Source organism: Zophobas morio, unplaced genomic scaffold (assembly GCF_036711695.1).
Source record: "Zophobas morio isolate AGI-343-1 ecotype UQ-CSIRO unplaced genomic scaffold, CSIRO_AGI_Zmor_V1 ptg000382l, whole genome shotgun sequence".
NCBI lineage: Eukaryota > Metazoa > Arthropoda > Insecta > Coleoptera > Tenebrionidae > Zophobas > Zophobas morio.
The window spans coordinates 47,524-62,490 of NW_026972486.1; the positions used below are offsets into that span (position 1 = coordinate 47,524).

General features: G+C 28.2%; 1 protein-coding gene across 1 annotated transcript; it reads right to left on the reverse strand.

Annotated features, from left to right (window-relative positions):
- Positions 1-1,603: 1,603 nt before the first annotated feature.
- LOC135120475 (transducin-like enhancer protein 3-B) lies at positions 1,604-6,653 on the reverse strand. Its single transcript, XM_064044774.1, has 20 exons — positions 6,615-6,653; positions 6,384-6,443; positions 6,206-6,328; positions 5,968-6,109; positions 5,748-5,812; positions 5,608-5,689; positions 5,319-5,467; positions 5,171-5,243; positions 4,688-4,782; positions 4,552-4,623; positions 4,434-4,500; positions 4,239-4,301; positions 4,022-4,116; positions 3,825-3,966; positions 3,505-3,763; positions 3,229-3,423; positions 2,288-2,415; positions 2,047-2,102; positions 1,835-1,955; positions 1,604-1,729 (listed from the first exon to the last, which is right to left on the reverse strand). The coding sequence occupies exons 3-19, from the start codon at positions 6,251-6,253 to the stop codon at positions 1,851-1,853; spliced, it is 1,836 nt and encodes a 611-aa protein (XP_063900844.1). The 5' UTR covers positions 6,254-6,328; positions 6,384-6,443; positions 6,615-6,653; the 3' UTR covers positions 1,604-1,729; positions 1,835-1,850.
- Positions 6,654-14,967: the final 8,314 nt, after the last annotated feature.

Sequence of the window (14,967 nt, forward strand, 5' to 3'; positions counted from 1 at the left end):
TTCTTAAGTAACTTAACGAAAAAAGGAGTTAAGCTAAAATAAAATGAGCTGATCAAGATTGTCAAGTAGGTTAATTCGCGATCTTGATAAATAAATTCTATTTCTAACCGTAGAACTAAAAAAGAGAGTAATGGTAACCTTTATTGCGCCGATAAAATATTAATTTTTAATAATTTAATCACGATACTCTGCAAGTGCAAGAAGTAGATGGTACATAAAAATGTGTAAATCACGCTTTGTAAATAAAAAAGAACTTGTATATCACTATAGCTTTAAAAAACTTGTTAACGCTAATAAAATTTAAACTAGAGAGTTTTAATTTGCGCCCTCGTGTCGAACTTTTTTTTATAAGCAAAATTTATTTCACTAGATTGTTGTAGCTTACTACTTTGTTATGCAAATTTAGATTTCAAATTTATTCACTTTAGCCAAAATAAGGTACCTACATGTAGCTGTCCCGTTTCTGGGCTCGTATATAATTTAGTATTAGTCATCTTAATTCCATTTCATAATTTTATAAATAGCGTCACTACAAGTAAAGGAGGACTAAATCTACTAATAACTATTCAGCGACGTTTCTAATAGGGCAATTATTAAGAAACTATAGACAATTTTTGAAATTATTTAGCAAGTATCCTTCAGAAAATTGTAATACAAATTCTTCTAATAAAATTTTTTTGTACTACAATTAATATAAATGCTTTTTTGATAAAATGAATTTTTAAATTTAGTAGAGCAGCGCTCGAGCTGGTCTATCTGAGAAAGAAAAGCCACTTCTTTATACTCTTATCGAACTTTATAAAATAAAATAAAAAAATCAAATCAACATATTATTACTTAAAAATTGCAAGTATATATTATATAAATATAAAGCATAAAAGTGACTATAAAAATAAATTTTTTTTTTAAAATATCAAGTATATATAATAATATTAATTACTTAAACCTTTCTTTTGTAACTTAAAGGTAACTCTCACCTTCTTCCAAGCGTTACACAGCTCACTTCTATTCTTATACTAATTGTAAGGTAATCAATTTGGTAGAATAAATTCTAAAATCCCGATTTACTATGTAGCGATGCATAAATTGTATGTCCTGCGTGAGGGGAAACATATATATAAACGTGTAAAGTACAATTAAATCCAACCTTAAAAAAAGGAAAAGATCTGCAGAAACTCTACTTGAACTACATTCTATAATTTTAATTATTAGGAAAACTAAGCAGTCTGTGCTTCATATATCGAGCAGATGCAAAAATCATATAAGAATAATAATAATAATAAAGCTCCCAGTTCTTTTTAACTTTCTCCTGTCGCCACGTATTCTTTGAGGGGTGTTAAGTTTAATGTTTTATTTTTTATTTAGTACTACTTTCATATATCAACTAACAGTAAAAATAATAAATAATATAATTTAAGTATAAGATATGAATAAAAAAAAGTTTAAAAAAATAAAAATAGTTAATAAATAATAATAATAAGTTATTAAATGCTCTTCAACTAGTGTCAATGTTTTGATCGAAAAACACTTAAACAAAAGTAAATAAAAAAAATTATACACTACTATTTTTATTTTTTTTTAAAATCAAACTTAAAATAGGCATTGAAAATGATAATAAAAAAGGAATAGCATTTATATAATTTCGAGTATTGGTGATGCCGTACTCGCCCAGGAAACTTTAAAGTTGCAAGAAAAGACGCTCAAGAATTTCTTTTTATCTACGCTTCTCCTGCATTGCACAAACAAATACAATAAAAAATTTAAATATTTATAAAAATATAAAACTCATATTTTATAATAAAACATTAAAATGAAAAAAATTGATGAGACAGACTTGTGCTTTGCGAGGGCTAATACTGCAGTTCATATACAGTAGCCCTTTTTTCTGAACCAGTCACAATATAGCGATCATCCAGCGAAATGTCACAACTTAAAATCGAATCAGATTGTCTCTTCTAATTTAAAAAAAAGTGAAAATACAGAACAACCAAAATAATTATTGAGTAGAATTTTATAATAGTAAAAGTTTTAATAATTAAAATAAACCTGGAACAAGCATGCACCATAAGGCGCTCGCCAGGACATTAACATTTTATCTTTTCCTAATGACCAAGAAAAAAGGCAGAGCAGAAAAAAAATTATGAAAGTAAATAATAAAAAAGTGAATACGTGTTTATAAAAATTACATAATTTTGTATTTTTAAATTCGAATCTTAATATTCTTATAAATATAAAGAATTTAATAAAAAGGTGTAAACCCAAATATTTTAAGCAAAATTAGAGTAACCTGTAGTGGTAAACCATCTCCCCCTTGAAGAAAACTTTAAGGAAAGAACCCAATTTTCATGGAGAACCAAACGATAAGCGCGCTGCGTATGTTTCGGGTCAAAAACTTCCACATAATTACTTTTGAGACTATATTTATAATATAAAATTATTTTTTTTACATATTACTTTTGTAGTTATATATAAATTGCAAATAAAATCGTAAACTTCTTCAAAGACTTCTCAATGAAAAAAAAAGGTAAAATAAGACCAGAAACTTCCACATAAATACTTTTAAAAATAATTTATAGTGAAAAAATAACTCTTTTACGTAATAACTTTTGTGATTATTAATAATAAAAATTAAATAAGATCTAAAACTTCTACAAAAGATTTTAAATAATATTATTTAGAGACAAAGGACTAAATAAGAATAAAACTTTGCACAAAATTCCTTTTAAGATTATATAACAATATAAAAAAAGTTCTTAGAGGGTTCACAAACTTCTTCATACTAACTTTTAAAATTAAATATTAAAAAAATTTTTTAATAGGATCATGAACCTCAACCTAATACTTTTTAAAAAAACAAAATTAAGAATAAAAAATTATAATTACTTTTAAGACTATATAATAATATAAATAAGTTCTTGAATATCATAAATAATTCTGCATAATAACTTCGAATTCGAGTTTGAATAAAAAAAGAAAAAAAGAACTTGAAGGGATCAAAAACTGCTATATGTATACTTTCAAGGCTATGTAAAAATATAAAAAAAGGCTTTAAGTAGGATCCTAAATTTCTAAACGTTCTTTTATAAACTAAAGAAAATAGAAAAAAGATCTTAAAAAGATCGAAAAGTTCCACATAACTACTTTCGCAATTAATTAGAAACAGAAAAAGTTTTTAAGTAAGATAAAAATTTCAACGTGAATAAAAAAAGTTTTTAAACATATATGAACCCCACAGCAAGGAAATTGGAAGTAGGAGAAACGCCCAACGCAAAAACTTTATGCTCAAAAGGATATTGGAGAATCTCGGAATCTTCTGCGAGATCCCACACGCGGACGCACCGGTCGAGCCCGCCAGTCGCCAGTTTACTGCCATCGCTAAAGACATCAACACAGGAAGCGCCTTCATCGTGTCCTTTAAAAGATCTGTAAAAAAAATTTTTACTAAAAATTCCGTTCAAAGAAAGCATCCTCGACAATAATAAAAAAAAGCCGCCCATTTGCAACCTGATAAGCACTTGATTATGCACGTCCCACACGTTTATATTGCCGTTACTGCAGCAAGCAAAGCAAATAGGCGAACGCTGGCGAGCCGTGGCAGGGGCAATAGCCATGGCGTAGCATGCGGCTGTTTCTGATTTAAGCTCCCCCAATATACGAGGAGCCCCGTTTCCAACGTCCCATAGGAAAAGGCTATCGCACTCGCCTCCCACCAAAATTTTCCTATCCCCTGGAAGTACTTTGCAGGACCGAATATATGTGTCCTCTAAGATAATAAAAGTAAAATAAAAAAAATTGGGAGAAAAAGATCTAACAAAAAAACACACCAAGACAAGGCAAATCAGCTACTTTGTTTCTACTATTCAAATCCCACATTTTCACACCGCCTTTTCCGCCAGTAAAAATGTGTTGGGAATTGTTTGAAATGGCCACAGCGCAGACAACTTCGCTGTGCTCCAAATTTCCCACCTAAAAATAATCACTAATTTTACAGCAATAAAGAAAGGAGTGAAAAGAGCTTAACAAATTGCGCGCCCGTAGGGATGTCAGGACCAACACGAGCGTCAGGAGGAAACTCGACGGGCTTCACAGAGTTTTCTTCACATACAAAGGCGTACGCTACGCAGAGTAAAAGTTCAGTAAGTGTATACTTTAGTAATAAACCACTAACTTTTGAAAAATCAAAATTATTTTAATTTGCAGAGAAATTTAAAAGAATTTAGCAATTATATAAAATTAACGTTTATTATAAGGGTATGGGCCGTTTTGAGCGGCGTTGATGCTGAGTGGCGGACGGCCTCGCGCTATAGAAGAAACGGGGTCATTGTTTATTTCAAAAAATAAAAATAAACAATAAAAAATAAAAATTAGATTAAAATTAAAATTTAAAATAAAAAATTAGAATTAAAATTAAAGAATTTAAAATAAAGCCAAACCATAATAATTAATAAATGTAGTTCCTCCTTGCTCGTTAGAAGAGTCTAAAAACTCATAATTCGTTGACTGAAATAGTGCATGACTTTTATTTAGAAAGTTAATTCAAATCAAGAGTACATATTGATCGGAATTTGGATAGCTAAAAGTCATACGGCCGGGGCCGCCATAGGCATCATCGGAAACCGAACGCTTCAAACATGTATACAATTTTTCTTTATAAAAAAAAAAGTAGGATTTTATTTATAAAAAAGACCCGCACTCTTCTGCTGCCTCCAAAAGGCCCGCTGCTTTCACGGTTACTTTCCTCTTCAACTTCAATCTTACTTTTCTTAGGACCTTCGTTGTCGTCTAAAAATAAAAAGGTAAGGGGAGACCAACAATTCATTATATATATTGCTCCAATCACAAAAGTTGGGAAGTGCAAAAATAGCGGTAATAATTATTCATTAAAATATATAATAATTTATCAAAAAAACGATGTTGCTTTCAATTTAAAAAAGTAATAAATATCGCTCAAGTCCCAACATAAAAAAAACCCTTAAATACTTTTTTCCAGCAAACAAAAACCAAAATAATAACTTAAGAGTAAAAAAAAAAGCTTTTTAAAAAGTCCAAATACTATTAATAAACGACAAATAACTGCATTAACGTAAGTAACCGACTTATCTTTTCACACAAATGTGGGGGTACAAATATAAATTTGACTAAAAGAATTAAATAATAAAGGCGTAAATACCAGAAAAGGGACGGTTAATATTGTTGTGAGAAGCGGATCGGTAACGTGTAGAAAAAGGGTGCCCCCCTCTCCTCTAATTATAATTTTAATTAAAAAATTAACATTAAATTTTAATGATATCAAAAGCACTGTTTAACATATGTATTACCTCTTCGTGGTAAGCAAAGAAGTTGTGAGGCATAAACAAACTGCCTTTGTTCACTTGTTCTTCGATTTCTCCAAGATTCAACTTTTTGGCTAATTCAAGATTATGATGGTATTTTGATTGCAATTCCGGGTTTAAATGAGGCAGCATACCTAAAAAGACATTTTTACGTATAAAAAATTTAATATAACTTAAATACGAGAAGTCAAAAAGAAATATAGTAAAAATCTACAAACTGACAAAATTTTTAAATTAAATAAAAACTATGATTTTTAAATATTTGGTTTTGTACTTTGAATAATCCCATAATAACGGCTATTAAGCTCGGTTTGCAAAGCAAGCTCGACACTAACGTTGTAAGCTGTTTCATAAAACTGCATTGTTTCGTGAATTTAAGTAAAAATTGAGCGGAACCGCATATATATAGAATACTCTACAAAAATTCGCCCTTAAGTTATTTCGATCCTGTTGGAGTACTTCAATTTCGGTTCTTAATTCTTATAAAAGGAAAAAATAAAACTTAAAAAAAAAATCATAAAAACTATTACAAGATAAAAAAGTATATAAGTATAAAAAAGTAATATCTTGTAAAAGTTGTAGGTTTAATAATAAAATCTTGAAAAAAAATATTGAGCTTGAGTTATATAGTAACCCATAAGACGTCTTTCAAATATAGAATTGTCCCTTAACAATTTATCACAAGTTTCACTTGCTTGAATTGATTGGTTGAATACCCGCTTGGCCAGCAGCAACAAAGGAGGACGAGGGGCCGAGTAAGGGACAAGGACCAGAGCCTTCATTATTAAAAAGTTGCCATTAAAGAAGATTTGAAAAAAAAGTTCTTTTATTACAGCCTTTAAAAAAATTTATATTTATTCAAAATAAAAAACCATTAGGTAATTGCATGGGGAGATGGGGCACTGCATTAGAAGAAACATGAGAAGGCGGAGCTGAATTCTTACCAAGTTGCAGTGAAACCATATGGTTTTGAAGCGGAGCACTTGAATTTGTTGCTTTGAAATGTATAAAGCAGTACATAATTAAGTAAAAAAAAGTAAGAATAGTTACTCGGTAGACCCATTTATTCACTCCTATACTACAAAATAAGGATGAAAAAGGAAATAATACCTAATAATTATAATAATAAAAAAAGAATTGATGAGAGGGCGGAATTTTATATAATTCACCTTTAAACAAAAAGCTTTATTAATCTAGCTAAATTCTAAAAGAAAACAATACAGTGAAAAGGAAGTACTTAAATAAACAACGTAGAGAGCAATAAATTTAAAAGGAAAATACTGGTAGAAGTTGAAGGAAGAATTGTAACAGAAAAGCTGAAAAATAGGTCGACCCCAACAGTACCTAAAAGGACGCCCTGCTCTCACCAAAAACCTCGAAGACAAAAAAAGAGAACCAGACACCAGACCGAAGGGAACAACCCTGCTTCAGCCAAAGGCCATATTAATATCAGATGTAAAAAAAAATTAAATGCTACACAAAACTCCATGTATGGTGATATTCTTAAGAAGTAATAAAATGTTTTATTAAGCTTAGAAATAAAAAAAATATTAAAATAGAAAAAATATTACTTTCTGGAAGCTTCTTAAATATTTTAAAGGACTCGCATACTTTAAACCTAATATAGCTTATGATCTACGGAAGAAAAGTGAAAGTCCTAAAAAGCAAGGAAATTAACATACTACAATGTTATATAACAAATATTTTTTCTTATTAAATGGAAAATAAAATTAATCTCTTGTTACATCTCGCTTTTGTAAAAAGTTTAATCACTTATTCTAGGCAACTTGCGCATGTGTTTTTACAATATTAAGAGAAAGTATCATACATCAACAAATTTAATTTCTTTTTTTATCAATGTTATTAAAAAAATATAAATGTTTAAAATTAATTTGGTTTATTTTAATGCATTATTTTATTGAGTTTAAGTTGTATTTAAGAGAAAAACTTCAGTATCAAATATGATAATTGGATGAAACCCTAGTTTGCTTAAATAAATAATTTTTACTAAACAAAAAATCCTGAACTATATAATTAAATGATAAAAACTTTTTTTTCTCTTGAAACTTGTGGGATGGAGAAAGAAACTTTTTTACATATGCAGGCGAAACGTTAAATTCCTTTATTTGTGGTGGTTTATTTTATCTAATTTATTACGGCATGATAATTGGTCAATAATTGTGATCATATAATTAAGACGCACACCGAGTCATTTGTTAGTATTGATTAACGCAAATTTAAATTTTACATTAAAAAAAAGTAAAAAAGTATTCTTGTTTATAGAGCGTTTTTAACTAAAAAAAAGTAGTAAGCTTTTAAGAAAATATTTTTTTGAACTATAGGGTTCTTTTTTTCCCCTCAATTAGGTAATAAATCATTTCGTTAAGTGTTGCGCTTAACTTTTTAAAAAAGCGCTTATTTAGGGATGCCGGTTGAAAGCTTTTGTAAAGGCCATATACGACCAATGTATAGTTAATATTCGTTTTTGATCTTTAAGTGCTTCATATACTCAGATTTATTATTTTTATACCCTATTCCGACAGGAAAAACGCTTTTTTTTATAATTTTTTATTTATTTTTGACATTTTTAAGGAAAACAGAAGTATACGCACTGTGAAAGAAATAGGTGCGGTAAATTAAAGACTTAATCAAAGGGCTTCATGACAGTTATCGATATAACTCAGACGACCACACCAAAGTAATAAAGTCTATAATTAAGTGCAAACAATACCTTAACGTTACTATTGTAACAGAAAAAATATATAACCAAGCATATTGAAGATTTTACATTTTATGTAATAATAAGCTTAATTGGAAGTTGATAAAAGAAATCTAAATTTAAAAGATAATACTACTGGCATACGGTAGTTATTATTATCAAAATAATTTTAGTATAACAATTGACCTTGAACATTAAATTACTTTACAACTTTATTTTTTTAGAAGGAAAAATTATGAAACATTAAATGGTCTAGGTGTATATTCTATTTTGTAAATAAGTTTGTTAACTTGCTTCTTAGCCCCAATAAATAACAAGGAGATCAAGTTTTAATTAATAACGTTTGAAACGAATTTTAAAAAGTGTTACTTATGTATATAAGTACCCGAAAAAATTTAATATTGTCAATGAATATAATAAATATAACTTTCCCCCCCCCCTCTCTATATAGCTGTACAAAATAAGAAAGACACGTACTATTAGACTTAGAAACTTACGTGGTTTTACCGTAAGTCAACATCGTTTTTATTAATTAAAACATAATATTACTGGTGTTTTCCAACAATGTTAACTATTCTATTAATTGTCTTTCTTTGACAAATCAATACTATCTTAAAACTAATATCCAAATAAAATATATTTATCTTCTTGTCTACTAAGAAATTGGGTTATTTGAACAAGCAACAAGCAAACACCTGAAAGGCTAAGCTAATTTTTTTGTATATTGCAGTTTTCTTCAAGTTTTAAAGTTGGGTAATCCAAATAGTAAATTTATGAAGGGAGTATAACTATTTAATTTTCAAAAATCCTATTTTAAGAAGTATTCAGTTGTTAGCTTGCAAAATGTTCTCTTATTTCTTAGAAGATTTAGTTCTTCTGTCGCCTCATTAATCTCAATATGTATATAGATTTAATATTGTAAAGTTTGTTTTGATATGAATGATTAAATCATCTTACAGAAGTAAATGATTTTTCGACTAAAGTTGGATTTTCTTAAAGTAAAAGTTACTATTTTTGATTAACAATAAAAAAAATTATGAACTCCTATTTTTTTCGAGTAATTTCTAGTATTGTAGCGTTTGCAAAAGTTACTAATTTGCGCTCTTAGCGAAAAAATAATTTCCAACTTGACGTATTTTTTAATAGTTCACTGACTAATATATTTGACTTTATTCTAATTAAGGCTAAAGTTTGTGATGTATATACCTCAGTTTTAGCATATAGGCATATATGCTCTGTACTCTAACAAAACTGCTATAACACTTAAACGTCCAAAAATTCTACAAAAACGCTAATAAAAAAGGTTTAACTTCTTGAGTACACCGCTTTAGAGTCAAATTAAAACAATGGCAACATAATGAATAAAATAATATCTTGTTTGAAAGACGTCGTAATGCTTGCGATATACGACTGTAGCACGCGACTATTAAGTTCTGTTTAATTTTTTATTAAGGACTTTTTAATTTATAAAGTTAGTGGAAAAATTTATAAATATAATATTTACGTTAAGCAATCCAAGTTTGCCAAAAATAAATTTTTAGATATCCCCTAAATACTATGATTAGCTATTATGATTAATGAATAATTACATAAAGATTTCAAGCTCAAAAAGATTGAATTTTAAAATACAGATTAAATTTACACAAAAATTTGTCTGTGACGATAATACTAAACTGAATTATCATCTCTATCAACCTCTAGGCTACAAAAAACAATATCATGGTAATAAACTTTACTTTAAACATCTTGATTGGTTGAATCTATAAAGCAAAATATCTTATTAGTATCTTAATGTTTATAATAATTGGAAATATATTTGTGGGTGTGATAAATAAAACGGTCTAAAAACTCAATATTTAAGCACAAATATAAATTTAAGATGGAAGTTTAACTACGATGTATAATATTAGTTGGCGAAGGACCGCCTTTCCGATTAACTTCAGTTTTTTTTTTCTTGCTTAAACTGTTAATCATTATTTATATCCAAAATCCAATATATAATTTATTTATATAATTTAATTCTTAGTAAATCTAAATATAATTTAAAGTTTTTAAAAAAAGTAGACTATTCTAGCAAAGATATTTGTGAGACAACTTATTATAGATATATATATTAATATTTCAAGAAACTTTATAATGAGTAAAGTTCATAGATAGTGATCATTATGAAAGGTTATCACTCATTTAAGTTTTGTAGATTAAATTTATTTTCTACTTAATATTAATATAATATTCAGCGTTGGTACGCACTACCAAAAAAGGTAGCCTAACTTTGGCACAGTTTACAATATATTTTTTATTAAAAAAGTTATGGTAAAAGCGAATTGCATTATGACCTTTTTAAATTTTCTAAAGTATATTTGATTAAAAACACTAAAAGAGTTATGAACATTTGTTGAAGGGGTTATTAAAATTTATTTGAGAGATTTCAAGTTAATAAATACCTGTAAAACTATTTTTTGGTTTCTTATGCGACCATATAAATATGAAAATTAATAACACAAAAAGAAATTTAGACAAAGGTAGATATTTAAAGGAGAACATTTAAATTTTTTTTTTAAAATTTACGGCCATCTTAAAAAGTTTGTTATTACTTTTTAAAATTATAAATTTATTTGTGATCTAAAATAAAAGTATACAAATTTAATAATCGATTTTTTAAATATTTGTAATTGTTAAACGTTTCTTCAATAAATTTATTTTGCTTAAATTCTTGCGGATTGTATTACAAAATTTCAGCCTTCACGATTGGTTGCTTTCCTCGTATCATTTATTATAAAGTTGTTTTACGATTTTTGCTTAGCATAAACCAAAATACCGAGCTGTTCTACCTGAATTAATTTAAAAAAGTAAAATGTTTTTGATACGATTAAAAATAAGGCTTTTGTTGGTGGTTGTAATTACGTAAAGGAGTATTCGGCTAGTATGCTGTTAAAGTAAAGATAAGATGGAAGGCGTCATGATAAATGTAAAATAAAATATAATAGTAAAAAGTAGAAGTTTGTAATAAGTTTTAAATAATAATAATAAAAGTAATATAAATAAATAAAATAAATAATAAAGTAGTTTCGAGAAGATGATGAGCGCGTTGTGGAATTAAAACAAATTAAAATTTGTTTATTTCCTTTAATGATTACGTTAGCGAAAGATTTGAACTTATTAGGGGCTTTTCTACAGATAATAGAAACAAACATTTACAGCGCTTAATATATAATTAGCTTTAAGAATTAGACTATTAAAGAGCGCCTAAGTTTAATGCTTTACGTGAACGATACTGGTAGATTATAATATCCACAACTTTTTTTTTAATAAATCTGATATTTTAGATTTATTATGTCAAATGTCAAAAAGTGTAATTTTGCAGTGAACTTAAAAATAAAAGCAGCTACTCTCAAATTGTTGGTATATTTTTGTTATCTTTTAGGTCTTTTAAAATTATATATAAAATAATTATAAAAGTTTCTTTTAAAAATTTTCTTATCATTTAGGTGTTTCTAAAATTTACATAACTACATTAATTTTTGTTAATATCATTATAAAAATTTCTTTTGAAAAAATTAATATCTTCTAAGATTTCTAAAATTATACTTAAATTTTTATAATTATTACAAAATTTTTGAAATTTTATTATTATATAGGTAAATCATAACAGCTAAAACAATTTTTTTTAAAAATACGTTGCTCCGGCTCATAATTTTGTGCCTTGTAAAAAAATAAAAATAAATTTTGAATTTTTTTTTTGTAACGAATTTTTCTGCTGGATTCACTAGATGAGAATAACTAATAAAAAAAATTCTTTATATCATTGCAAAAGTTTTCTCCAAAATATTTTATTATCTTTTAGGTGTTTTGTAACAGCAAAAAATTAGGATATATTTTACCGACACGAGGCTGCTACCCGTGATATCAAAAAAATTGTTTAAAAATTTTTTCAAGGACCTTTTCATTATTTCTTCCAGTTTACAGCTGGGTTTTCTACTCCACCATTATTAAAAGATTAATATACATATTTTTATTTAAGTATTTTCTTAAGGAACTTTTATTATCTTTTTATTATTTCATAAAAAGCAAAACTTTTTCAATTTTTTTTATTGGCATGTTGTTGTGCCCTTTAACCTCGTGATCTATGAAATTACAATAATATTTTTTAAAGGGCGACCCTCATATTCTCTTTATGTCGAGGTTTTTTTTTAGCTGGATATTCTACTTTTCAATTAATAATGAAATTTTTCTTAATACTATTATAAAAGTTTCTTTCGAGGAACCATTTTTTTTTGATGTTTTGTATAGTACTGGAGATGCGCGCAAACATATTCAATAGAAGATCCTGTATAAACTGCAGCCAACTGTGACAGAACACACACTTTTGGAATTTAAACTAAACTATTGTCGGCACGCTTTTATCTTCCATTCATGTTATGTGAAAATCCTGCTCACCAACGCACTTTCAATCTCTGGTGCAAGCGCAGCTAAATTAATATAATTACAAATCCCTTCTCTACCTATTTAGCTAACCGGAGCTACAATTTAATCCCAGTGGAGTACGCCTAGGAGATTCGAATACACCAACAGCTATAACTGAGCCGTTTATTGCCGAGTAAACACATTGCCTTGACCTCGTGACAAAAAATTGTTTACAACTTTAATTTAAAAGGCCTGTTTTCATTACACCAGCCCTTATTGTTTCGGCTGGTTCCCTGCTTAAGAATTATTAATAATTTTTTTATAATACTGTAACTTTATGAGGGACCTACATAGTTAATTAATAATAGCTAAAAACTTTGTTTTTATTAAACTCGTAGCACTTGAGGTGACGGGAGAGAAAATGCTTATAAATTTCTTTTCGTTTCCCTTTCTGTTGAATTTTTTTTTCAGGTGACTTTCGTTCGTTGTTAATATATTTGGCATTTTGCACTTGTAGAGAAGCGTACAATGATGTCTTGACTAGAGTTTCTGATTGTATGTGAAAGATATATAAAGACTGAGTACCTATTCGGTGTTTGGCAGAAACTTTAATTTTTTTTTAAGGTCAATTTTAATATTTTTATTTTACTAGTAATGCAGACGTACTTGGTTAAGTTCCCATGATTAACTTGGAAAAAAGGCTTTTTTAAGGTAACTACCTATAGTATGTACTTTATTTTAGCTTTTGATTCTACAGTTTTTACCATTTTTTCGTAGCTTAAGATTTCTTACAATTTTTTTATTTTTAAAAAGAGCTTTTTTCACAATTCATGATTATTAAAGAAAACCTCTAGTACAAATTTGGAAAAGTTTTATTCATTTCATTCAACGAATCTTTTGGTATTTACTTTAGCGTTAAATTCCCTTTTTGAGTTAGCATTGACTTGAATATTTTGTTTTGAATTTTAAAGTGTCATATAGGCGCCTTCGTTGCGCTTCTAATTAAAAAAATAATTGGCTATTATCCATAATCCTGACTCTGTCGCATAATAGTATTTTCTTATTTTATAAGATGTTTGTATTTTAAGAGAATTACAGGTTATTAATTACGAGTACTTAACAGCACGTATGCCTTTTAAAAAGAAATTCGTCAAGAAACTTGCCTATCAGAGTGCGGATTACTTTAGCATAAGTGCTTAACATCTTCCTATTAAGATTTTTTAAAATAGTAGTTCTAGGCTGTATACCTTTATTATTTCATACACAGATTTATATTCTCGCAAACAGCAAAGTTTACTGGCGTAGTCTTTCTCTCACAAGTTTAACGAAAATAGATATTCAGCCAACTATACTAAGTGATAGTTAAAATCTCTAAAAAATTTTCCTAATAGTTAAAAAAACTGATTTCATTTCTTTTTTGCAACTCCCCTTTTTCCTAACTTCTAGTGGGAAAATAACTGTGCTATAAATCCTTTTATAACTCTTTACATTGAACCGATACCCTCTAAATTGCTACTTAAGTTTTCTGAAGTAATAAATATATTTATTTCTTCTGCTTAAGGGCATCCACCGTAGATAGCTTTGCAGGGGCCCTCGCTGGTTTTCTAAATTATTTTTATTTAACTTTTCGGTTTAATATTAAGTCGTTAAGCTTCTTTTTAGAAATTTTACTTCCGTTAAAAAATAGTTGGTAAAAGGAAAAGAAACCATTTTTTAATTCACAAATTAAAAGAGATATAATAAAGTTAATGTTTGCTTGAACTGTGCAGCACAACACCAACTACCCAACCAATAAAGAAGCGGTTTTTTTTTTTATATATATACCAAATCTAAATTTTTTTTTTAAACCTACTCAAAGCCAGCAGCAGTGAATATGTTTTCTGTAAAAAATAAAAGGAGCTGAATTTTGTAAAATTTTCTGCAAGACTACTCCTCTGAGATCTCTAAAACTTAGGGGTACCCGTTAAAAAAATATAATCTTTTTAACAACATTTTTGTAAGAGAACGAGCTCGGCATGTTTTTAAACGGAGGAAGTTATTAGGGTAAGCGCGAGAAGCAACTTCTCATGAAATGTCAAAGATGACCTCCCTTCTGGTGCGGAGCTCATAATCACTAGGCCTGGCTGGCGGTGGTTTTAGCCATTTTCCACCACGCTAGACTGAATGGCGCTTTTTTAGTCCTTCGGGACAGTCATTATAGCTCCCTAAAGAGCGTGCACTGGTAGACACTCATGCTCCTAACTCTGTAGAAGAGGGGAATTCAGATTATGCTGCTTGAGGCCTTAAGAAGACTGGTCGTAGTAGTCAGTGCTAAAAAAAAATGATGAATCCTGAGTATTTCTCTTGAGGGTCTGCGCGGAATCTTCACAACATCACTTGCTCTTTATTCTAAAGTTTAATAAATATTTATCCAGTTAAGCTAAAGCTAGAAATCAAATTTTATGATAAAATTATAAACGCTAGAAATTCATAGCTTACTTTTAACTGAATGTAATTTTTAATATAGCTTTA